Raw genomic sequence first — 24,239 nt, forward strand, 5'->3', positions numbered from 1 at the left:
TACTATTCTTTATTATTATTATTATTTTTATTATCCACTATTACTATTCAATCATCAAATGATTTGAAAATGGATGGTCTAAAGATTTACAAAAAGACATATATTTTGAAACACCGGACAAGTTTTGATCAGAATCAAGGGGAGAGTAAGGTGGTACAATATGTGTATCATCAAACAATTCACTTGTTATGGATGGATGTTTTTTTTTATTCTAGACAAAAACGAATAGATGTTTTTTTTTTATTTATTTATCAAACAAAAGCAGATGAACCATCTCTTTTTTTTCTTGTTTTCTTAAAGAAGACATTGAATGGATAATGATAATAATAATAATGACAACAACAACAGTAATAATAATAATAATAATAATAATAATAACAATAATAACAATTCTGTAATGATACGAGAAGAGATAGGATAAAGAAAAAGATATACAATGACGGAATATACAACAAAAAAAAAAAAGAAAAAAAGAAGGATAAGATATATATATAATATAAAGAGTGACTATGGATAGATGATCATTTCGTGGAGTTAGTTATTATCATTCATCGGTTGGATACTACGTTTCGAGGTAGCGGAAGGTCTTGTTATTGTCATTTTTCGAGGAGGTTTAGGATAATAAGCTGTTTCAGGTTTTGAGATGGATGAAAGACGATGATTGTGTTGTTTGTTATATTCAGATGGCAAAACAATACCTGGTGGTCGAACTTTCTTTTCAATATTTGTTTCTTGATCTTGATATACATGAATCAAATGAGTTCCTTGACCTTTTGGTACTCTTTTAGCTACACCTTTTTCATCAAATACCACTTCATGAATAGTAGCCTAAATAAAATAAAATAAATTAATATTTGTCTATCAAATCTTAATTATATTTTTACTTCAGTTGAAATACAACAACCCATTTTTTCAATAAAGAATAAAAAAGAAAAAGAAAAAGAATAAATAAAAGATAAAAGAGTTTTTTTATTTTATTTTTGCCAAGCCCATTGTTTTGAACAAGATTGTAGTAAGAAAGATCGAAAATAGATGATTTATGTCCTAAAAAAATTCATTCTCCTTTTTTTTTTTTTTTCGAGAAAGATGCGCATGAAGTTCTATTTTTAGTGTCTTTCGAACCAATATTGTACCAAACTTTTATATATTTATCATCATGGGCTTTGTCCTATGGTTACTTTACGCTCCGGTTCATCTAAAATAGTTTATTTGCTTTTGACATTCTTTTAAAAAAAAAAAAAGAAAAAAAAAAAGAAAAAAAAAAACTATTTTTTTTATTTTATTGACTATTTTGTTATTGTTGTTACTATTATTATTATTGATGATAATTATGTTTTTACAAGTTCTTTTATTAATGATGTACATCTTTTATTACACCCTTTTTGATCATCTCCGAATAACAACCTGTTAAATCATTAATATATAATAAACTAAATGTATTTTTATATTTATTTTATATAAAGTATAATATAAAATGATTCCACTTTTTGAATTATCCTATCTTTTAATACATACAGTATTTCTTGGGCGGCGTATGAAATCAAAATCAGTGGACTCTTTCTCTTATTCTCTCTCTCTCTCTCTCTCTCTCTCTTGTTCCCTCCCCTTTACCAAATAAGTTCCATCCTTCTTTTTCTATTTTTTTTTTTTATATATATACACACACATATATATATATACCATATATATTGTAAGATATTAAATAAAATCATCCTGTTTGATTATATACTAACTTCCATTTTATGTCCAAATATTTATACATAGCTATAGACCTAATGTCACTTCGTCACTTGGCTCAAAAGGCCGCCGTGTTTGATGCTTTTCCCAAAGTAGAAGCTGACAATCAGACACGTAGTGAAAAAGGTGGTTTATTGACTTTGATCTTGACTTGTTTTTTACTTTTCCTTACCTTTGGTGAATACTCTGAGTAAGTGATTGATATATTTATACTAATTTCATTTCATTAACTACTTCATCTGTATTAATAGATACCGTAAATTACAAACTGGTTATCAGTTCAAAGTGGATTCTACTATTGATCAATCTTTAAAGATCAATATGGATTTTACTGTGGCTATGCCTTGTCCTGGTAAGTTATAATATACGAATAAGCTGGTATGTATATTAACGTTATCATTTTAAATATAGTATTGATGGTTCATGTATATGATGTTTCTGGTCAACGTATGCACTTGACAGAAGAATTGAAAATGGTACCAGTAAGTGACTCTTATCCAAATAAGGTGGCGCTTCTGCCTTGATAACATTATATTTACATATATATATATATATATATTTCATAGGCTGAATTTTCAGTGGGAACGGCAACCAAATATAGGTAAAAATATCTCTTTCTTATATCGTTTAGAAAAAAAAGAATGCATATTCTAATGTATGATATGTATAGAGCTGCAAAGGATCCAAAATATATCAAGGAAATTATCAATGCTGCCAAAGGGAAACCATATGATGAACAAGTCGCAAGAGATATGGGTGCATGTCGTATTTACGGTTCTATTCAAGCAAACAAAGTGGCTGCTAATTTACATGTCACTGCAGCTGGTCATGGATATCGTAAGTTTTTACAATCTTGTATTTCATTGTATTAATATGAAATAAAGGAATACTAATTGATTTCATCTTTATTTGTAATTTTTTATAGATGGCAGTACACATACAGACCATTCAGGTAAATTCAAAAAAAAAAAAAATGACAATATGGAATGATTGATCCAAATATGTTGATATTTCTTTTCTTTTCTTTTTTTTTTTTTTTTTTCTCTTTTTACATGTAGTGCTGAATTTTACACATCGCATAGATGAATTTTCCTTTGGTGAATTCTATCCCAATTTAGTGAATCCATTAGACAATAGCGTTGAAATATCTGATTCACGTAAGTTATCAGCTAAGGGAAATGTACATGATGACTGATGTTTTTTTTTTTTTTTTTTTTTTTTTTTTTTTTTTTTTTGCATATAAATTAGATTTTGAGGTACTCCAATATCTGATCTCAGTGGTACCAACAACGTATTTTGATGTGGATGGTAACATGGTATTAACGAATCAATATGCAGTAACGGATTCACGAAAAGCATATGCAGAAGAAGAAGGACCCCGGGTGGTACCAGGTATCTTTTTCAAGTATGATATTGAACCTATCTCAGTGGTGATTCATGAATATCATTCATCCTTTTTTGGCTTTTTGGTCCGATTGTGTGGGATCATCGGGGGTTCCGTGGTCACGGTGGGCTTTATTTATCGAACAATCAAGTTTTGTTGGACTGGTGGAAAGGATGACGATCCTCATCTTTATGCACCGGTGCATAATCTCATGAGGCGGGTATGAACTTGTTTGAATCTATTTAGGGCTAGTTTTTTAATAGTATTATTACTGTTAATGTTCCTCCTTTTTTTTTTTTAATAAAATCTATATTTCTTTTTTATGTGTTTTTTGTTATCTTTTTTTTTTTTTTTTTTTTTTTGAAAGACTGCGGACAGGTGGTACAAAGTTTCTCTCTCTTTTTCTTTTTTTCTATATATATATATATATATATGTATGTGGATTAATTGGCACGTTTATTGACAATATCGCTGCGAGACAACGATCATCCATCCTTGAAATCATGTCATCTGTCGTACCTTCCCCATCACTCGGGTCTACTATCAACACTGGTGAGGTAATTGATTATTTCTCGTTATCATTCTGGTCATCGGTTCTTTGTACGATATTATAGGGGGAGGAGATCTTATGACGCTATGTATTTCTTTTTTTTTTTTTTCTATGATACTACGACGATAATGAATGCTAATGGATGACAATGAATGACGGGTGATAATGGATGACGGATAACAGGTGATGTCTAATTGTGGTGACACTGGTTATGAATCAAATATAGGCACAAACACGTGGGTATTTTTTGCAGGAACAATAGAGAAGCTTATGTTTTTTTTGGATTTAATGGATTTATTGACATAAAATCTACTCTTCAAACATATCAAATAACAAAGGAAGAAAAGAGGTATAAAGATAATATAATACGAATAGGATATATATATATATAAAAGAGAATAGGCTAGGTAAATAGGATTCACTATAATATATCTATTATGTATGTGTGAAATACAATAATAAAAGACGAAAGATATACATGGGAAACATGTTGGATATATAATAGACTAATAAACTATGGGGAATAAAATTAAATTGTCTTGAGAAGAGAGGTAAGTCCAACTAAAAAGACACCAAGGAAGAAGAAGATAACCACATGACTTTGATGAGTATCGACCTTGATTGCTTGAGGCAACATACTCTATTATAAAAAAATAAAATAAAATAATCATATAGGAAAAATAGGAAATCAGATGATGCTTTTTCATCTTTTTTTTTTTTTCTTTTCTGATTTACCTGAACAGTAATAAAAGTCATCATGCCACTGATGATGCCAAAAGTAACACCGAATAACATATCTTCTTGATCTTTTGTCACGGATCTAAAAGCCAATAAACCAATCAATGCCCCTATAGGTTGAGATAATCCACCCATCAAAGATGCACACAAAAAAGCTGTTGGTCTAGATCCGGTTGCATAATAAATTGGTAACGCCATCATAAACCCTTCGGTCAGATTGTGAATCGACATGGCGGCCGCCACACTTACACCTAGGGATGATGATGCTTGACTTGATATAAACATGATCAGCCCCTCTAATCATCCCAAAAAAAAAAAAAGGTCAGCTTACATTCGACCATTTTTTAAATTTTTTTTTCTTACCTGGAAATTTGTGTACACAGATGGCCACTGCTGTTTGAATCCCAATGCTCCAAAACTGTTGTTTCTCTTGTTCAAAGTCGAGATTATCATTGTCATCATTGTCATGTACATTATGAACTTTATGATGATGGTGAGTATGGCTGTGGTTGTTAACATGGTGATGATGAAGATGTTTTTGATTCTCATTTGAATGATGCTGCTGTTGTTCTTCAAGGCTATGAGTCATATTGGGATTGTTATGTTCATGGAATCGAAAATGAGCATCATGAAGTACAGTTGATCCATAATTCAAGGTCGGTGAGTTTTCCGGCAAAATCAAAGTTTGCTGTTCCTGTTCTTCAACTCGAATGGGTTTAGTTTTGGTGAGTGATAATGACTTTGGTGTAATATTGTTATGATGGACAGTGGGAGTATTTTGGTGATTGATACGAGGTACCATTGTGGGAGAAGAAGAAGAAGAAGAGGAAGAAGTAGAAGTTGACAAGGTTCCACTAAGATCATCGTCAATGTTAGTTGGAGATTGAGAACCACAAGCATGAATAGCATCGGGAGTACACCAATGTATAATACGAGATAATACAAGAGTAAACATAGCACCACCAAGAAAACAACTATAGGCTTTGGAAGTTGAATTCAAACGAACTTGTGATTCTGGTAATAAAATAGTGAGAGAAGATACTAATAGAACACCAGACGCCAGCGCCATGGATGAAGCAAGAAATGTTCTACTTGATAATATAGATCCTTGACGTCTATGCCATATTCTATCTATAAAAACAATAGATGCTATAATAAAAAAAAAAAAGAAGAAGAAAAAGTCAATTTCAAAGAAGGAATGTTTATGTTGACTTTTTTTTTTTGACACCTACCACCTAAAACACAAGCGGTAGTAGAGATAAATACCAAGATCCAACCAGTCAGAGTACTTTGACTAATTTCTAATGTCATTACAATTAGTGTATATGTAAATATATATATAAAGAAGTGTTGTATATAAAATGGAAAAAGGAAATAAAAACGTGTATCAAAAAAAAAAAAAAAAAAAAGAAAAAAGTGAAGAAAAGGAAAGGAAAGAAAAGAAAAAAAGAAAAAAAAAAGACTGAAATTAAAAAGGCGATGGAGAAGGAGAGTAACTGCTGTGTAGATTAGCTTACAAAAGAGGATGGTACAAGCATGGGTCAAAGTCACAAAAATTTCAGAAAATTTTAGATCACCTGAGGTTGCATGAAAAAAATAAGCAAACATACATCCCAAAATTTCAATCAAGAATGTGTGTGTGATTAAAAACTTCCCTATCTGTTATATGTATAAATTTATATGTATATGTATAGAGAAGAGGGGGAAGGCGTACCAGGAGGTTAAATAAAGTTTCACTATTGGGTGGCTGAATATGAAATATCTAACGGTAAAGAATGTCTTTGTTCCGGTCTAGGGACTTGATCCTATCTATATATATGTATAAAAATAAAAAAAAAACAGTATGATTTGATCATCCTTGCTTATTTTTTTTTTTACCCTCTTTTGTTTTGTTCCTGCATGAAACATCAACTAAAACTAAAAATAATAAAACCCTTCTTTTTTTTTGACCTGGGTTACTATGATCCATTGATAATTCATCATATCATCAATCAATGCACATTTTTTGTTCAGCATGACATCCACTATTTTTGAATTAACCTCTTTTTTTTTTTTCGTTCTTTATTACTACTGTCACCAATGAAATAACTACTAAAATGAAAAAATCATTTGTTCTATATGCCATTCTACATCAAAAAGTCCTAAGTGGATACATTGGTTGCATTGGATATTGCATCATCGTGGGATAATAAGATGGAGTCATCATATAAGGTTGATAGTAAGATAAAGGTTGTAACATGGGTTGTTGATAATAGGAAGGATAATAATAGGTCGGAGTGATTGGTATGTGGGGTAAAGGTGTTGTAGGTACCGGAGTAGAATAAGTTGCATTGGTTCCTGGAGTGGGGATCAAGATGGTACTTTTGTCAGATATAGTGATATTATTATTATTATCTACAGAATTGACAGGTTCTGTATACCAAAAAGGTGTTTTAGTACGAGGTACAGTTGGATAATAACTAGGTGCGTTTCCCATACTATTCAACTTGATTTATATACATAACAAAAAAAAAAAAAAAAAAGAAGAAGAAAAAACAACAAGAAACTATCCATTGGAATGAATTATCAAGTTTTTATTTCAAAATCAAATAAAGAAGTCCAAAAAAAAAAGATCCCATGGTCAATCAAAAAAAAAAAAAAGAAAAAAAATAGGATAAAGAAGATCAAAAAATAAAAATAAAAAAAAAAAGTCTAAAATTCTAATAAATAAAAAGAATACACTCCTTAAAAGAGCCACCCATCCCCACCTTTATTCGAGCCTAGATCGCATCCATTCTATAATTTCATCCGCAATGATCTTGTTTTCTTCATTGATTAATCCAGGGATTTCCAAATTAATTTTATCAATGGCATCTTGAGGAGCATGTTCAGAATAGCGACATCCTTTTAAAGCTATAGACAAAGCAGACACAACTGTTACTTCATGTGCACTAATAGCATCAGTACTCATGTCTACTTCAGTAATCATCCCATGTCTTGATCTTATAAATACATTCTATGAAGAATAAGAATAAAAAAAAAAGAAGTATTAGTTTAGTTTTGTATGTGTGGTCATTGTTGATAGATTCATTCTTTTATTATTATTATTATTATTACCATATGACCCCAATCAAATTTATTGTCCATTTTGTGAGTAAATTCAGGAGTTTGACCATACATCCATTCCCAGGAACAAAGTTCTTGTCTTGTCTTTTCGACTTGATCCGGTAAATCTTGAATACTTCTTTCATTGAGAATAATTGGCTGTACATTTATCCCATGATTATATTCTCGTTCAAATTCAGTAAGTACTGATTCACAGAATTGTTGATGATCCACCGTAAAAGAGTAATCCCTTAAATTTGTCACTGGAGAAGGAACTGATTCTACCCCTTTGGATTGAATACCTGACTATTAAGAATATATATATATATATATAATTATTAGTTACATTTCTTTATTATTATTATTATTATTATTATTATTATTATTATTATTATTATTATTATTATTTTTACCTTGTTCATATATTTCTTTGATAAACATCCTTTCAAATTGGTAGTATTGGCATCGATAAGCATAGTACCATGATGATAGGCTCTTGAACTAATGATTTTATATGCGCTTCCAGATACTTTTTGATTGTCCACTACAATATCATGTCGATCGTTCACACCTGCAGGAATATCCAGTTGAAGTAAGGCTTTTGAAACTAATTCAGCATTGGCTTTTCTTGAAAAGGCTTCCCTTGGCATAAATATAGTATAAATGGAATTCCCCATATCCTATAATATAATGAATAAAATATATAGTTTTATATATATATATATATATATATATGTATTAACCTGAATGACTTACATGGTATACAGCCCCACCACCTGATCGTCTTCTTACAAGAGGTATATGGTTATTTTTCATAAATCGTAAGTTACATTCTTGAAAAGGATTTTGATTCCTACCAATAACAACACAGTTTCGATTACGCCATAAAAAGAGTATATAACGTTTTGGATCAGTTGTTCGAAGTAACCATTCTTCAATAGCCAAATTGGTATATGGATCATGAATAGTTGAAATGTAACAGTCAACGTTTGTTGTTGTTGTTGGTGAAGAAGTAGTAGTTGTATTGATAGATGAATAAGAATAGTATCTTTCTGATAAGGATTTTCTCATCATAGGTCGTAGGTATCTTTGTAAGGACATGACACAAAGGAATGGTGAAAGTAAAAAAGAAAAAAGAAATAAAAATCGTCAAAATAAGAGTTTTTTTTTTTTGGTCGGACAAAGAATACTTTTTTTTTTTGTAAAGTTACTCTTTTGTGGATTGATGATAAATAAGAATTCATATCATATATAATATTTTTTTTTATTCAAGTTACCTTTTTGCTTAGTTATAAAGAAGAGGAAGAAGAAGAGAAAAAAAAAAAAAAAAAAAGGAGATAGATAAAAAATGTATAGATAGATATTTCATGCTGCTGCTGGGCAAAGAGTTTGATATTGATTTTTCCCACAGTGTGTCTGTACCAAATCAACTTTTTCCGTCTGGAACCCAAAAAAATTCATTTCTCACAAAGTTTTTCTTTTTTTTTTTTTTTTTTCTCAGTCTTTTTTTTGTTCATGTCTTCACAAAAAGAAGAACTTTTTATTCCACGATCAGAATGGCCTTTTACAGAGGTACTTCCGGAAGAATATACAAGAACTTTAGAAACCACTCAAGTCTATGTTACTACAGTTGAACCAAAATCTACTAACCAATTACTAAAGTAAAAAAAATAAATAAAAAAATAAAATAAAATAAAAATCCTTTCATATTCACTCTTTTGTTTCTGCATTTAGATTCATTCAAAAATATCTACCTCCTTTACAACAACTTGAACACTGTAAAAGAATTAAACGATCAAAACAGAATCCAGGTAATATCAACCCCTTTATTATTATTATTATTATTATTATTATTATTAACTAATACAACACCATAGATTCCCTTGTTTTGACTACGATTCTTTGTACTTGTGATAGTATGGACTTATCTTCCTTAAAGAATCTTGCAACACAACACAATATCGATATTGATCCACAACAAATAGGTGTCCCTCGTTATCCACCAAAGAACAAACGCCAATTTGAGCAATGGAATCCAGTTTGGCCTGTTACTTATAGAGAAGACCCTCGTCAACATCCAAAGTGGACCCAGCAAGATCTCGATTTGATACAAGATCATATGCGACAGTTGATGACAGCAACTATTGATCATGATTCTTCTTGTCTTGATGTAAGAGCTCGTATTGTCGATCCAAAATCAAACACAGTCTTGGCCCAAGCAACTGATACAAGACATTTAGGCCATCCATTGCATCATGCTATTATGAACTGCATCGATCTGGTTGCTCAAAAGGAACGACAGAATAAACAACAACAAAAGGATGAGGTAGATGGACTCAAAAGGAAACATATGGATGATGACAATGCTTTGGATGATAATATAAATGATCGATCAACAACCTATCTATGTAGCGGATATGATATGTATGTCACGCATGAACCTTGTGCAATGTAAAGTTTATAGATAAATAACTGGATTGGGGAATATTTCATTTCTAATTTTATAATTATTATTATTATTATTATTTTGGTATAGGTGTGCAATGGCACTTGTACATTCAAGAATAACACGGGTCTTTTATAGTGTTCCTACGAAAACTGGTTGTCTTGGTACTCTCTATCATATTCATTCTCATTCAAGTCTCAATCATCATTACAAAACATTCAAGGATTTATTACTAAATGATACAGCTCGCATACCCTTTACACATTTCCCTGATCCATTGGATGCCTAGAATAGAAAGAATAAACCATAACTATTAATATATATATATACATATATTTTGTACTTTTGCCATTCCTCACATATACATAGACACATACTTCATTGTTTTTATTCAATATAGAAAAATAAATACATAATATGATCAAAATTTTTTATTTTATTTTGTTTTATTGAAAATATTGTAAATCAAGCAATAAATAAATGTCTATAACTAACAAAAAAAAATACATACAAAGAATATAAAATTTTCTTACTAACGGGTATATTGTTCATCCAGCAAATCAGAAGTGCCACCACCACGCTTAGATGTCTTCTTGAGTTCTTCTTCAGCCAATTTGGTCTTTGCCTTTTCCAACATGGAACCATGTTCATGTACAGGTTCATCTAAAATGCCTTCCTGTTGTTCTTTGTCTTGTGTCATCATCGATTCGGTAGCGCGTTTGAATGCAATATCAAAATTAGTTGGTAAATGATCCAAAATAATCGATTTTTTAAGTATCAATTCGCTTGATACCCGTTTGGCCGTTGTTCGTTCCACCACAATCCTAGTTTCATTTTTCGGAATAGGATCCTAAACAATATATATATATAGATATAAATAAGGTATTCAATAAACAATAGATATGCTCCAAAAAAAAAAAAAAAGATTCACTCACCAGCCAAAATTGATAAACCGTTCCAGCAACATACAGCTAAAATAAATAATAATAAATAAAAAAACGATCAATGATTGGTTTCTTTTGTTCGATATACATGTATGGTAACTTACCCTTGGGTTTTCATTGGATTCTATACATCGTTGCCTACATTCTGCAACTTGATTAAAAGCCTGCTTCCACTTCTTTTTCCCCTGTTCGTCCGTCCAAAAGAGTTGGGTAATACCCAAATGCTGAGCTGCTTCTGATCCTGCAATAATCATTTGCTTGGCATCCATCATCGTTCCATAACAAAGTTTACTAACTACATCATCTGCAAATACTATGGATTGAATATGATCCTACAATACATCGCAGTTAGTATTAAAAAAAATATATATATAAATTCTACTTTCTTTTTTTCTTGTTCAATATGAATTTACCTTGTATTTTTCAGAAAGATCCAAGGAAAGACAACAAGCAGGGGCAAATCCAAAACATTGTAAAGTGAAGTCATCAGATTTTCCCTTTTTAAATTCATCCATATAATCTAGAAGCATAATAGTCAATATGGAAGCTGTAGCCGCACCAAGAGAATGTCCCACAATGTAAAGTGCAGATGTCGATTGAGTATTACTGTAAGCAATCAATTTTGGACCTAAATGACGGAAGAACCACATCGCAGATGCCTATAGAATTCATCATCAAAAGAAAACATGAGATTCTTCCCTTTCTTTTCTACCATATATGAGTTGATGATGATTCATCTTACCTTCATTCCTTTATGCACCATTCCACCTTTCCAGGGTTCATAATCACATACTAGATCAGTCATCGTATCAAAAGCACTCTGTCATATTGGATAAAAGGAAAAAAAAATTTTTTTTTTTAGTCATATCACAGTATCAAAAAAAAAAAAAAAAAACGCCTATTTACCATAGTACCACGGATAGATAAAACAATAGAATTTGTAGATCGATCATGAGCCACAAAATAACTAGGACGAAAAGCTTCACCTGTACGGAATTCATAAGCTAGTAAATCTTCCTTTGGTAATGAGAGATGTTCCATAACGGATTTGGCATCTGAATGATCTCGAACAGCATCTGATATGTAACCATTTCCTTTACCAATAAAGTTCAATCCTTTCCAACCATAAGATGCCATAGAGAATCGCCACATATGAGATGCTAATTGAATTTCAGATAGATCTGTCACAAGATCCCAAGTACGGTCCCGAGGAAGTTCTTGATAAAAACGTTCCACAACTGCAAATCCAGTAATCATCTGTAAATGTGATAATTCAAATCCTTGCCCCTATCAAATATAACATTTTCATTTTTTTTTTTTTTTTTTTTTTAGTTTCAAATATGATCTTGTATTCTTTTAATATTCTATCATTTTTTTTTCTCTTTTGACTTACAAATGCTGCCAATAATTTTCCAATAGCACGTAGTACTTGATTTGTTTCCTTGCTAACAGTCCATGAACCAATAGTATCCAAGAGAGGATATGTCTTCAAACTATCATCCATATCATTAAGAATATCCATATTGTTAGTGGTTTCCGTAGAATTATTGCAAATAGATGTCGTAGTACTGGTAGTTGAACGCAGTTTTTCTGAATTAGAACTTTGAACAGAGATATCTGTTGCTGTAGGAGTTGCTGTGATTGATGATGATGATGAAGATGATGATGATTCCAAAGTGGTAGTAGACATAGTAGGCAGTCCAAACCAAGAATTGAAGGAATCTAGTATAGTTGAACTCGTCTGTTGACGTTCAATAGTTGATTGAGATGGTGTATTCTTCGCTTTTGAATTTATATATTGATTTGTTCGTTGTACTGAGAATGCCAAGGAAGAAGAAGAAGAGATATGATGATCTTCATTTGAATCCGAATCACTGTTATCCGGGAAATCTTGATCTTCTGATGGTGGAGTTGTTACTGTCGCATGTAACATTTTTGCATCATCATTAGTATGATTCAAGATTTTTGGTTTTTGCTGATCATTATTGTCGTTTTCTACACCTTCTTCATACTTGCGAAACTTAATGGCGGAGGCATCACGGTCACGTTGTAAATGTCGTCGAAAAGTATCATCATCAGGAGAGTTCCTTCGAGTATCAAATTGGTGAGTTCCATTATAGATATGATGATTTTCTTGAAGGGAGTTAATATGTTGAAACTGATAAGTGATTTTTGCTTGAATGGCACCAACATTAGTTGACATTGTAGTTTTTCGAACAGCATGTGAACTAGCACCAGATGAGAGTTTCTTATCCCAAATTTCATAATAACTCGTAAATGTTTCTGGCATGTCTTGTAAGAGTCCCAATCGTATTTCAGCTCTTCCTATATGTCGATCTGGTAACAGCATATATGAATCGTATATATCCAATTGTATTGTATCAAATAATTGAGCATGATAAGTAACCTTTAGTTCAAATCCTTCATTCCATTTGCCATCAGGGTACTCCGATATAGAAGTTTGGTAGATCTGGTCTAAATAATTTTTTTTAATTCAATGGGGTAAGATCATTTGTTGGATTTTCACGTGGCAATCGTAAAGAACTCGATTTTTTATTATAATTACTTACCACCCATTGTAATAATGACATAAGGACGAGCTACTTTGACATCGAGATAACAGCTATTGAGATGAATCTAATAATACCAATAACAAATGAAATCAAAAAAAAAAAAGATAAGAATATGAATGGTTAGTATACGTTCAGTCAGAAACTATAGTTTTTACATACTTTTAGTTTTCCAACTTGCATAGACTTTCTTGGTATCATAGATGGACTGTAAATTGTTGGCATGTAACAAAATGTCAATGTATATTATTGTATATTATAAAAAGATAATAAGAAAGAGAAAGAAAAAGGAAAAATGAAAAGAAATGAAAAAAAAAAAATATGGGGAGGTTTGGCATTTTTGCCAATTTTATTGCGGGATTTTAAATTCATAGGGCAATAGTGTTTTGCACACAAAAAAAAAGTGCCACTGACACCACTTTTTTATAGTTTTCTTTTTCTAGTGACAATGTCGTCATTACTAAGGACAAGAGTGGTGTTAAATAAAGCATGGGTAAAACACATATGATCCTTGCTATTCATTTATACTCATTTTTCCTTTTTTTTTCTCTTTTAAATAAATATAGAAACCGAGATCGTTATCAACCTTGACTTGGACTGACTGTTTGGATAACATTTATGCTCATAATGACAAGATCAATGCCTTTACCTCTGTTCAAGACAAAAATGTACTGGAAAAGATGAACAATAACTTGGGAAAGGGTAACTCATTAATTTTTCATGACAAAAATATAAATCCTCATTGCATAACGTGATTCACTTCAACTCTTTATTCCTTTTAGACACGCCTATAAATGATCTACCTATTGCTTTGAAAGATAACTTTTGTACTTCCAGTCTCCCAACAACGTGTGGTTCCGCCATGTTGAAAGGTAAATCAAAAAGATGAACCAAAGTGATAAGAATATACTAACTTGTATTTCCATATTCAGATTTTACCTCACCGTACGATGCCACTGTGGTCCATTTACTTCAAAAAGCTGGAGCCAAATTGATAGGGAAAAACAATATGGATGAATTTGGAATGGGGTACGAGAAATGTTCTATTATCTTTTTGAACTATGACTGATATGATGATCATCATTGTTTTTTATAGATCTGCCAATATATTTAGTAATGCTGGAGCTGTCAAGAACCCTTGGGAATACAAGTCAAACCCTGCAGCACTAGATGATCCTTCACAGATACGTGTGGCAGGTGGAAGTTCAGGAGGTGGAGCTGCAGCCGTTGCAATGGATATGTGTACCGTGTAAGTTATTAAACTGATTATATTTAGTATGATAAGTCATCACTACCAAAGAAAAAAAAATAATTAATGTCTCCATTATTTTTTATTCTTACTCTTACATTTGTTAATTGAATTAGGGCTCTTGGATCGGATACAGGTGGCTCAGTACGTTTACCAGCGGCTTATTGTGGTGTGATTGGATATAAACCTTCTTATGGGCAAATCTCAAGAAATGGATTGGTAGCTTATGCTAATTCACTAGACACTGTAGGTTTATTGGGTCGTTCTGTACAGGATATATCAGCTGTTTATGGTAAAGTGCCAAATTTACCACGATATAGGAATAATAATAAAAAAAAAGTTACTAATGATTGTTTTATCATTTATATTTATCTAGGTGTCATTGCTCAATACGATGAAAAGGATCCTACTTCAATACCCTCAGAACTACGAAAGCAAATATTGGAACAAGAAAAGGAATGGATACAAAATTGGAAAACATCATCACCTCCAACAAACGACGATTTATCTGGACTTTGTATAGGTATTCCAAATGAATACTATGTGGATCAACTTTCTACTGAGGTACTCGATACTTGGCGACGTACTATCCGTTCTTTACGTGATCGTGGTGCTACTATTATCTCTGTCTCATTACCTCATACCAAATATGCTTTACCTGCTTATTATATCATTGCACTAGCAGAAGCAAGCTCTAATTTGGCAAGATTCGATGGTGTACGTTATGGTAAGTTGCTGTATATTCATCCGAAAAAAAAAGCAAAAAAAAAAATGAAAAAAAGGTTTTCTCTTATTCTCAATTTTCATTTTTTTTTTTTTTTAAAAAAAAAATAGGACATCGTTCCAATGACGCTTTAGAATCAGATTTGATTTATGCAAATACAAGAGCAGAAGGTTTTGGACCCGAAGTACAGCGAAGAATATTACTTGGAACTCATGTATTGACTGCTGGGTAAATTATAAAAAGAAAAAAAAAAGGAAAGGAAACCTCAATATGACTCATGAACGGTATTCTTTACTTTGATGTATGTTATATAAACATAAAGAACGTACGAAAGTCACTTTTTACCTGCTCAACAAGCAAGACGTTTGATTGTGGATGATTTCAATAGGATATTCCTCGCCAAGAATGAATTGTATGAAAAAGACAATCGACTACCGGAAACTGAAAAAGTACATGTACTGCTAACACCAAGTTCTATATCGACAGCACCCACCATTCAAGAAAGTTTACCAAGGGAACAATCTTGTGACAAAAGCAAAAGCAAACGTGTGGTGGAAGCTTATGTGAATGATGTTATGACGGTACCTGCTAGTTTAGGAGGCCTTCCAGCCATCACTCTTCCTTTGGGACAATCATCAAAAAATGGATATCCAATTGGATTACAGCTCATTGGGCAATATGGTTATGATAGATTTTTACTTGATATTAGTGATAGAATTATGCAAAGAAATAAATGACTTGTTTAAATAGAATGAAAAAAACGTAGTACCATTGTTTGTCTTTTCATATATATATCTTTATTTGATACTCTAGTTGGTATACATATATATATATATATATATATATATATATTGATGGATGATTCATACAAGTTCAAATAAGTACCTTTAATATTTATGATTTCCAAGATTTCTATTATTTCTATATGTGATAACGGTGGTTGAATACTGTATATGAGGATGGAACACAGTGGGTAGATAATGATGCCAGGGCTTGAGCAACAAAAGTTCTGATTTTTTTTTTTTTTTTTTTGTGGGAAGATGATTTCGGGAAATGCATTTCTTTTAGGAATCAGTTCCTGGTCCCGATCAACAACCTCTAACCAATAGAAGAGAGAGAAGCGTGGATCGACAGTTTGTACAACACACGTATCTTCTATAGACAGGAAGGAAAGCCAAGCATACTTATAAACGTAGAAATGCTTCTCTCCTCCGTGACAACGGTGTCCTCGAAATAACAGGTTTATGACAAGCCATCTTTAACTAGCCATCATCACTTTGGGACGGTATAGGATATTTCTTAAACATTCCCGTCATTTTTTTTTTTTTTTTGGAGTCGATCCTATTAACAGTGTTCGGTATACAAAAGATGTTAAATGAAAAGGGAAACCTAAGAAGGAGACAGATAAAAAAAAAAAAAAGTACATATGTATACTGACATTCTAGTTTTTTGTTGGTTGCAACAGAAAAAAAAAAAGGAACACTATGACGAGTGTGTTTTATTTATAGTATAATCGTTAGTCTCACGTTTCATATAAACAAACAAAGAGGAGGATGGATGAAGGAGAAGGAGGAAAAGTGGAGGAGAGAAATCAAAATAATACTAATAATAATAAAGGTCCTATGTTGATAAAGGGAATACACATAACCAGCTGGAGAGAGATAGAGAGAAGGATATAATATGAAACTATTTCGTGGAAGAAGGTTGAGTGGCTCCAGCAGCAGAAGTGGCAGTATTGTTGGGAGTATTCTCTTCTTTGGGTTCATCATCGCTATCGTCATCGTCAACATCGTCTTGTTCATTCGCAGGTGTGGCGTTTTCATCGTCATAGTCCCCAACACGCGACATGATGTCATCCATGGTTAGATCCTTGTCATTAGCAGCTTTGTTCCCACCGATGGTTCGTTCATTGGTAGTGTTCTTGTTTTCAGAAGAAGGTTTTGAAAAGATGTTATCTAGATTTCCAATATCCATAGTTTGTTGAAGTATATAAAAGTGAAAGAAAAAAAAAAAAAAAAGTGAAAAGAAGTGAAAAGGAAGGAACGGTTATCCAAGCAAAAAAAAAAAAAGAAAAAAAAAAAGAGCCCAATCGTTTAGTTCCCGATTTTTTTTTTTTTTTTTTTTTTTTTTTTGGCCTAGCTTGATTTTGGTCATGACATGCACCAATGCAGATTTTTTCGAGTTCGAATTTCTTAGTTCAAAAAAAAAAAAAAAAAGAAAAAGGTGCACGTAGACAAAAACTAATCCATATCTCTATTCAAAAGATACCCACATAACTCTTAATCATCCAAACATCATACAAAAGCACAGATACATCGTATTAAATATACAAAGATGAAAGTTTTTATTTTTTATTTTTATTCACATCAATAGGGGACAGTTAGAAAATAATACTATAAAATAATGAAATAAACTAAATAACATAAAATAAAGTGGAATAATTGTTTAGAAAGGAGATTTGGTAAGACGAAGATAAGGCTTGACAACACGGACATTCTTGAATAGCTTATGAGCTTCTTCGGTGGTAACACTAGGATGAACAATCACATCATCACCCTTCTTCCAGTTACCAGGAGTAGTAATACGATGTTGATCACCTAATTGTAATGAATCAACAACACGCAAGATTTCATCAAAGTTACGACCAGTGGAGGCAGGATAAGTCAAAATAAGGCGGATGGTCTTCTTAGGATCAATGATAAATACGGAACGAACAGTGAAAGGAATACCCTTGGCATCAACATTAGTGGCATCTTGATGGTCCAACATGTCATATAATTCGGACACTTTGCGATCAGCATCAGCAATAATGGGGAAGTTAAGTTCTACACTGTTGACTTCATTGATATCTTCAATCCACTTGGCATGGTCTTCCAATCCATTAGCAGATAAACCAATCACTTGTACACTACGTTTTTCCCATTCATCTTCGAGAGCAGCAACAATACCAAGTTCAGTGGTGCAAACAGGGGCTAATAATAATAATAATAATAATAGTTGGTTAAAATGTTTTATAACTTCGGTTTGTGTTTCATTACTTACTAAAATCAGCAGGATGAGAGAAAAGAATAGTCCACTTATCACCAATGAAATCATGGAACTTGATACTACCCTTGGTAGTTTGAGCTTCAAAGTCTATATATGATGAAAAAAAAACTTTTGTAAATATCAAGAAGATTTGTTCCTTTATTTTTATACATACCAGGAGCAGTAGAACCGAGACGAAGAACCATTGTATATAGATAAAGTAAATTTGTAAGTGAATGGGAAAAAAAAAGGAAAGAAAAAAGGAAAAAAAAAAAGAGTGCCAGGCCCCGCGTTTATATGAGACAAGACAGAGACATCGGAAATCAAAATCACACGGTGGTAAAGCATTATCAAGTCTTATTGGATAAAAACCATCATTGCGCGATCAAACATCCTGTTGTTCTCATCCTTCGCCATCATTACACAACAGCAACTAAAAAGCTTATTTTTTAATCTAACATTTTTTTTTTTTTCAATACATTCATTTTATTAAATATTCAGAACGAAAGAAATAACCATACAAGTGATAAAAGAAGAAAGTAATCAATCTAATCTAGTGAGAGTCCATGCTTGCCAATAAGTAACTGTCTAGCTTCTTTTTCCGTATCTTCATGACTGAATCCTTTAGACAATAAAAGATTTTCCCACCGGTATTTGGTCCAAGAGACTGCACAAGATGATGGTCGATAAAAGAGATCTTCAGTATCAGGTTTGTAAGAGAGTCGATAAGTATCGTCATCTACTAGATATTCAAGTTTGCTTTCTACAATCACGTCATCTAGTGATTTCATCCCTCCTATCAAATTTCTAAAAATTTATAGGTTAAAAATCTGATTCACATGATCATCATCGTTACCTTTTGAGACTGGATTTGATCATCAGAGATGTAGTTAAACCTTGTGTCACTTTGGGCCATTTCATATAACTTGTCAAGTATTTTTCATGTTGATCGTATTGATTAGTTTCTTCTCCATCTTGTCCAACCAAGTGAATAGAAAGTCGCTGTTTATCCTTGTTCTACAATCATTTTTTTTTATTAATCAAGTTATTCTTTTTACTTCTCATTTTACTTACGTAATCCAGTTGGAATACATGTTCATTTTGACCAATGATATTTTCTGCCAGGTCACGGTATACGGAAAGAGGACGATAGATCGCTGCTTTATTTAGTTGGTGATTATCTTGATATAAACGTAATAGTTCCATGGATTTTTCATCACCAATAATGGTCTGAATCTATATGTAAAGAAAAGAATTAATATATATATAGGCTGAATTATCATTTGTTAATACCTGTTTCACCAAGGCATGCACCAATTTATCTATATTGAAAAGGATATAAGCTTCAGTAGTAAAAAGGTAGCGAGCAATTTCTTCAAACATGGCAATATCCACATCGGAATCAAAGAAGCGGTCAATTTGTTCCAGTAATGCTTTGTAATGACCTTGAGTCAAATCTATGTCTACAAAAAAAAAAAAAAAAAAGCAATCAATATCAAAGCCAATATATAAAGAAGCAAATATCTTACTATCGAATCGATTAGATTTCAGTCCTAATTTTTCTGCTACACTATTGAAATCATCAGCCTTTGATTCATTGCCTAGTTTTTCTCCAAGTCGCTTCATTTTCGCTAATCGTCCAAAGAGTATCTATAAAAAAAAAAAAATGTAAAGCTCATCAGTTTAAATCTTCAAAAAAAAAAAAGTATTTTTCATTTCTTACCTCGTATAATCTGATAAAGCAATAAAAGTGTGAGTTTCCAAAAAGACTATCCACTTTTCGTCTGTAAAATTTTGGTGCTGTCATGGTTGCTGCCGTTTTTAACAATTGTTGTTTTGATTGATCATATTCGTCCAAAGAAGGTAAAGATGAAAGTGCCGTCTCTGAAATAGATGATGTTGATGAGGTTGTAGGTGATGTTGCCGTACTGATAGTTTGCTTCTCCAATATCAAAGGTTGTTCGTCATTATTTTCATTTGTACGATCCGTTCTATTTTCACTCTGATTGCTTGAATCTTCTTCGTCATTGGACAGTCCATCTGATTTTAACTTGGATCGATTGTTGTTTGCAGTTGCGGTTTTGATCCTTGATGATGACCTAAAGGCCTGTTGTCGTTGACTACTACGTTGCTGTACTTGACGTCGTTGTTTTTTGTTATTAGTTTTCCCTTGGTGGTGATCAGCATCAGAATAATCTTCAGATGGAGGAGAGGATGGATTAGTATCATCACCTTCGTCGCCATCTTGATCATTCGCTTCTTCCATATCTTCATCCTCGTCATCCATCTTTAATTTCCGTTTGTTGTTAGGAGTAAATGGTGGAAGATCGTTGTTATTATTGATCGAATCGATGTATTCAGCTGGTATAATATCATTAACATCGAAAAAGCGTGGAACAAATAACTGTAAAAAATGCCGTACCTTGTCGCGGTCCCCTTTACTGAATCCAGTTTGGTGTTCCATGTATGAGAAAATCAAAAGTGAAATATCCTTATATATATCGTCGCATGTGAATTGATAAACTAGTTCCCTTACGCCAGAGATGTGGGTGGTAGATGATGAAGGCGATGTCCCTTTTGACCGTACTGATCGACCATTATCCATTGGATGCTTGTCTGTGTCATCATCCTCATCGTCTTGATGCTGATAAATGGATTCAATTTCGTTGAGTAGGTAGCGATTGGTGATAGTCTTGCGTTCTGTAGTTTTAAAGGTCAATCCTTGATAATCCAGCGACTTGTAATAATTTTTCTCATCAATTTCCCTCCACACCTTGTTCCACTCGAGCTAGACAAAATAGTCATCAGTGAGTATATATCAAGATGATTCATTGATAATAATTATAATAACAATAATAATCTTTCTTATATTTTACCTGTCCCTTTGTCCATTCTTTATCTTTTTGCTTCAATCGCTTCATGACCACAGGTGCCACACGAGCAGGATCAGAATATAGCATTTGAATGATCTCAGAACCACGATCTGACCCATAGATTTTCTTCAGTATGCGCTCATAAATAGAAACGGTCTGTCCACCCAAACCAGGAGTAAGAGTAAATTCTTCTTGTTCTTCTTGTGACATTATTTCAATCTTTTTGACAATCGGTTCAAGCAAAGCTATACAATTCAGATTGGCATCAATATTGAGATCATATTCATATCTATATAATTAATAAATAGTATTAATTGCTAGTTTGTAAATAATGATTATTCCTTCTTCTTCTTTTTTTTTTTTTTGATAACAACTTTACCTATCTTCTTCACAGCGGTGCATGGCTTCTTCATAAGGATTTTTCTTTGATGCTACAAATGCACTATCTTCACTTGCCCAAATTGGATGAGAAACATAAGCATCATTCAACACTTCCCAACATAAACTATCCCGACCAGAGCAGGGTTGATGTTGCCACTATGTAAAGTACCCATAAAAAATAGAAGGTTATTAGTAAACTTTGTATATATATATATATTTTTTCATATTCTCTAAGACTTGCCTGTTTTGGTACCAACCGATAACTGGGACTATCACGAACAGTTTTGCAGCGCACAAGGTCAGGCTTGGGTATAATATGATGAGGCTTTTCAGAACCAAAGATGGAAAAAGAGGAGACCACAGTAGTTTCGTATCCAATAACAGACTTGAACCAATCGAATAACTCGGGTTTGTTTCCTAAAAAGCTATCCACTCTTTCCAATAATGTATCCAGGTCAACAATATCTTGAGTATAAAGGTTCAATAATTTCAAAAAGACTTCATAGGATGGTTTGTTGCCGATGTGCTTTCTAATTTGTTCAAATAATTCCACTTCTCCTGCTGAAATGGATGGGTTGTTTGGATCAAAACCTTGACTATTACTATATCCAACACGTTTAATATATCGTTCATCATCATCATGATTAATCGATGTTTCATTTCCAGGTTTCATTTTCTTTTGCTATGATATATGAGGTTAATATATTATTTTTAAACATATCCAATAAAAATAAATTACCGTTGTACGCTTCTTTTTTCCAGGTACGCCAAAGGACGATAGTCCAGCATTGATCGTATTTCGTTTGGCACCATGGACTTGTAAGTCAAAAAAAAAAAAAAAAAGGAAGTAAAGTGGTCGATCAGTGTACATATTTATTTTTCATTAAGTATATGATGGAAAAAAGGATACTCACGTTCACCCACTTCAGGTAAGAATTGTTGAAATTCATCCAATAAATCACCATGTCCATGAAAGAGTCGTTGTACATGAGCATACACATCTTCGATTTTCTGTTCTTCCTTTTGATATGTTTGTAGTACTTCCAGGAATTGTTTATAAGCATCAGGATTATCAATAAACCGATTCTATAAATATCAATTAATAAAACGATAGTTATCAGAATCATTATCATTTTCTTTTAAAAGACTAACCTTGATTTTGTTAACATAGTTAATTGCATTGTTGAAATCTACAGTAGGTCGCTTCCCATTGGTAGGAGATCGAGTGGTTGTTTGACGAACTGTGTTTGCTTGAGATAAACGTTGTCCACTGATAGGTGAATGAGGTTGAGTCTGTAATTGGGCCTGATCTTTGTGATTATTGGAAGTTGAATTATGCTTGGAAAACTGTTGCTGTTGTTCTTGCTGCTTTTGTTGATGTTGATGTTGTTGATGTTGTTGATGTTGTTGATGTTGTTGATGTTGTTGATGTTGTTGATGTTGTTGTTGTTGCTGTATCTGTATCTGTTGCTGTTGCTGTTGCTGTTGTTGCTGTTGTTGTTGTTGCTGCTGTTGTTGCTGCTGCTGCTGCTGTTGTTGTTGTTGTTGTGGAAGTGTTTGGGATGATATTAAAGAGTGTTGCTGAGAATAATGGTGTGCTGGAGGAGGAGCCAACTGTTGATATTGGTGTTGATGATGTAATTGTTGATGTTGCAGGTGAGATGTACCCAACGGTATAGAAGAAGAAGAAGGAGGAGGAGGAGGTGGCGGTGGGTGTGTCTGACTTGCATAGGGTAATCCATAATACATAGGGTTTGCAGGTATGGTAGCTTTATCCATAGGTGGAGGAGGATAATGCTGAGGATGAAGTTTGGTTGATGTGGTGATAGTTCCAGAAGGCGTAGTAACACGAATCAAATCGGGATCCCGTGGATCAGTAGAGCATTCTATACGATATCCTGGGGGCAAAAATGTATTGAATCCAGAAATCAGGGTAAGATGACCTTGAAACAAAGTAGATACACGTTCAATCACACCTGGCGTATCGATACTAATTAATATCACAAAATAAAATAATCAAAACCATTAATAATCTCATTTGTCTTTTTTTTTTTTTATTTATTTACCTTTGACTTTTGAAATCTTTCATAATATCCAGGAAACGGTTGTAAACATCAGGTCTATCACCAAATTGAATTTTCACTTGATCCAAATAAGAGAGTGCATCCTTCACATTAAGAGGTCGATAACCAGTAGTATCAGTTTGAGAGGAATGAGATTTTGGTAAAGAAGTATTAGACTTTGTTGTTGATGCGATACTACTAGATTCGGCGTATGGAGGTGTAGTACGCGTGGGAACAGAAGACAAAGTGGTGAGAGGCCTAGTTGGTATTTCGCCATAGTTGGTTTGGTTAGTTGAAGATGAGGATGAAGTATGTTGAGAATGTGGTATAGTAAAAGTGGAAGGAGTTGGTATAATAGGATCCTTTCTTGACATTGGTGTTATAGTATTTGAAGCATAAGAGGTGACAAGTGGATTTGAAGAAGAAGAAGAGGTAGAGGTAGGCGTTGTTGAAGATAGTGGTGGAAGTT

The 24,239-nt window shown here is 32.7% G+C and overlaps 9 protein-coding genes across 9 annotated transcripts; 3 read left to right on the top strand and 6 right to left on the bottom strand.

The window, feature by feature from the left end:
- Positions 1–394: 394 nt before the first annotated feature.
- On the bottom strand, positions 395–995 carry BX664DRAFT_283535 (uncharacterized protein). The gene is made up of 2 exons (XM_051541599.1): positions 885–995; positions 395–828 (listed from the first exon to the last, which is right to left on the bottom strand). The coding sequence occupies exons 1-2, from the start codon at positions 906–908 to the stop codon at positions 535–537; spliced, it is 318 nt and encodes a 105-aa protein (XP_051398183.1). The 5' UTR covers positions 909–995; the 3' UTR covers positions 395–534.
- A 702-nt stretch (positions 996–1,697) lies between these two features.
- Positions 1,698–3,443, top strand: BX664DRAFT_360598 (endoplasmic reticulum vesicle transporter-domain-containing protein). The gene is made up of 8 exons (XM_051548173.1): positions 1,698–1,927; positions 1,989–2,089; positions 2,149–2,219; positions 2,304–2,338; positions 2,408–2,574; positions 2,663–2,689; positions 2,796–2,894; positions 2,986–3,443. The coding sequence occupies exons 1-8, from the start codon at positions 1,743–1,745 to the stop codon at positions 3,345–3,347; spliced, it is 1,047 nt and encodes a 348-aa protein (XP_051398184.1). The 5' UTR covers positions 1,698–1,742; the 3' UTR covers positions 3,348–3,443.
- Positions 3,444–3,945: 502 nt separating this feature from the next.
- Positions 3,946–5,810, bottom strand: BX664DRAFT_337747 (Zinc/iron permease). The gene is made up of 4 exons (XM_051546295.1): positions 5,642–5,810; positions 4,773–5,558; positions 4,407–4,705; positions 3,946–4,311 (listed from the first exon to the last, which is right to left on the bottom strand). The coding sequence occupies exons 1-4, from the start codon at positions 5,718–5,720 to the stop codon at positions 4,201–4,203; spliced, it is 1,275 nt and encodes a 424-aa protein (XP_051398185.1). The 5' UTR covers positions 5,721–5,810; the 3' UTR covers positions 3,946–4,200.
- A 1,348-nt stretch (positions 5,811–7,158) lies between these two features.
- On the bottom strand, positions 7,159–8,170 carry BX664DRAFT_266154 (uncharacterized protein; the record flags this gene model as incomplete). Its single annotated transcript, XM_051540891.1, has 3 exons — positions 7,159–7,404; positions 7,506–7,799; positions 7,907–8,170. 3 exons carry the CDS (start codon positions 8,168–8,170, stop codon positions 7,159–7,161), a joined length of 804 nt encoding a protein of 267 aa, XP_051398186.1.
- An 811-nt stretch (positions 8,171–8,981) lies between these two features.
- Positions 8,982–10,358, top strand: BX664DRAFT_337751 (cytidine deaminase-like protein). Its single transcript, XM_051546296.1, has 4 exons — positions 8,982–9,154; positions 9,228–9,304; positions 9,371–9,944; positions 10,030–10,358. The coding sequence occupies exons 1-4, from the start codon at positions 9,009–9,011 to the stop codon at positions 10,226–10,228; spliced, it is 996 nt and encodes a 331-aa protein (XP_051398187.1). The 5' UTR covers positions 8,982–9,008; the 3' UTR covers positions 10,229–10,358.
- A 512-nt stretch (positions 10,359–10,870) lies between these two features.
- Positions 10,871–13,365, bottom strand: BX664DRAFT_266001 (uncharacterized protein; the record flags this gene model as incomplete). Its single annotated transcript, XM_051540880.1, has 7 exons — positions 10,871–11,215; positions 11,297–11,542; positions 11,626–11,703; positions 11,790–12,170; positions 12,277–12,473; positions 12,633–12,800; positions 12,885–13,365. Coding segments are annotated over 7 exons (1,896 nt in total), but the record flags the coding sequence as incomplete, so codon positions are not given.
- A 523-nt stretch (positions 13,366–13,888) lies between these two features.
- Positions 13,889–16,187, top strand: BX664DRAFT_337755 (glutamyl-tRNA amidotransferase A subunit; the record flags this gene model as incomplete). Its single annotated transcript, XM_051546297.1, has 9 exons — positions 13,889–13,946; positions 14,020–14,155; positions 14,236–14,325; positions 14,386–14,482; positions 14,550–14,702; positions 14,819–14,994; positions 15,079–15,429; positions 15,537–15,654; positions 15,749–16,187. Coding segments are annotated over exons 1-9 (1,577 nt in total), but the record flags the coding sequence as incomplete, so codon positions are not given.
- Positions 16,188–17,746: 1,559 nt separating this feature from the next.
- BX664DRAFT_337759 (thioredoxin-like protein) lies at positions 17,747–18,714 on the bottom strand. Its single transcript, XM_051546298.1, has 3 exons — positions 18,629–18,714; positions 18,469–18,561; positions 17,747–18,398 (listed from the first exon to the last, which is right to left on the bottom strand). Exons 1-3 carry the CDS (start codon positions 18,657–18,659, stop codon positions 17,872–17,874), a joined length of 651 nt encoding a protein of 216 aa, XP_051398190.1. The 5' UTR covers positions 18,660–18,714; the 3' UTR covers positions 17,747–17,871.
- A 287-nt stretch (positions 18,715–19,001) lies between these two features.
- Positions 19,002–24,144, bottom strand: BX664DRAFT_267268 (uncharacterized protein; the record flags this gene model as incomplete). Its single annotated transcript, XM_051540942.1, has 16 exons — positions 19,002–19,260; positions 19,310–19,470; positions 19,528–19,689; positions 19,747–19,916; positions 19,983–20,103; positions 20,177–20,222; positions 20,280–20,740; positions 20,834–20,976; positions 21,049–21,241; positions 21,330–21,615; positions 21,706–21,863; positions 21,961–22,389; positions 22,632–22,793; positions 22,860–22,897; positions 23,432–23,697; positions 23,774–24,144. The coding sequence occupies 16 exons, from the start codon at positions 24,142–24,144 to the stop codon at positions 19,002–19,004; spliced, it is 3,426 nt and encodes a 1,141-aa protein (XP_051398191.1).
- Positions 24,145–24,239: the final 95 nt, after the last annotated feature.

The sequence above is a fragment of the Halteromyces radiatus genome, assembly GCF_025201355.1.
Source record: "Halteromyces radiatus strain CBS 162.75 chromosome Unknown BX664scaffold_6, whole genome shotgun sequence".
NCBI classification, from domain to species: Eukaryota; Fungi; Mucoromycota; class Mucoromycetes; order Mucorales; family Cunninghamellaceae; genus Halteromyces; species Halteromyces radiatus.

What these genes read in the sequence shown, in the direction of transcription:
- BX664DRAFT_283535 (XM_051541599.1), bottom strand. Translation starts at nt 908, where the DNA reads ATGGGTTGTTGTATTTCAACTGAA. An exon ending in GTTGTTGTATTTCAACTGAA is followed by an intron (nt 829 to 884) that starts GTAAAAATATAA and finishes TATTTTATTTAG; the next exon opens with GCTACTATTCATGAAGTGGT.
- BX664DRAFT_360598 (XM_051548173.1), top strand. Translation starts at nt 1,743, where the DNA reads ATGTCCAAATATTTATACATAGCTATAGACCTAATGTCACTTCGTCAC. An exon ending in TACACATACAGACCATTCAG is followed by an intron (nt 2,690 to 2,795) that starts GTAAATTCAAAA and finishes TTTTACATGTAG; the next exon opens with TGCTGAATTTTACACATCGC. An exon ending in CGTTGAAATATCTGATTCAC is followed by an intron (nt 2,895 to 2,985) that starts GTAAGTTATCAG and finishes CATATAAATTAG; the next exon opens with ATTTTGAGGTACTCCAATAT.
- BX664DRAFT_337747 (XM_051546295.1), bottom strand. Translation starts at nt 5,720, where the DNA reads ATGACATTAGAAATTAGTCAAAGTACTCTGACTGGTTGGATCTTGGTA. An exon ending in TACCGCTTGTGTTTTAGGTG is followed by an intron (nt 5,559 to 5,641) that starts GTAGGTGTCAAA and finishes TTTTTATTATAG; the next exon opens with CATCTATTGTTTTTATAGAT. An exon ending in TGACTTTTATTACTGTTCAG is followed by an intron (nt 4,312 to 4,406) that starts GTAAATCAGAAA and finishes TTTTTATAATAG; the next exon opens with AGTATGTTGCCTCAAGCAAT.
- BX664DRAFT_337751 (XM_051546296.1), top strand. Translation starts at nt 9,009, where the DNA reads ATGTCTTCACAAAAAGAAGAACTTTTTATTCCACGATCAGAATGGCCT. An exon ending in TCTACTAACCAATTACTAAA is followed by an intron (nt 9,155 to 9,227) that starts GTAAAAAAAATA and finishes TTCTGCATTTAG; the next exon opens with ATTCATTCAAAAATATCTAC. An exon ending in ACGCATGAACCTTGTGCAAT is followed by an intron (nt 9,945 to 10,029) that starts GTAAAGTTTATA and finishes ATTTTGGTATAG; the next exon opens with GTGTGCAATGGCACTTGTAC.
- BX664DRAFT_337759 (XM_051546298.1), bottom strand. Translation starts at nt 18,659, where the DNA reads ATGGTTCTTCGTCTCGGTTCTACTGCTCCTG. An exon ending in TCTCGGTTCTACTGCTCCTG is followed by an intron (nt 18,562 to 18,628) that starts GTATGTATAAAA and finishes CATCATATATAG; the next exon opens with ACTTTGAAGCTCAAACTACC. An exon ending in CTCTCATCCTGCTGATTTTA is followed by an intron (nt 18,399 to 18,468) that starts GTAAGTAATGAA and finishes TATTATTATTAG; the next exon opens with CCCCTGTTTGCACCACTGAA.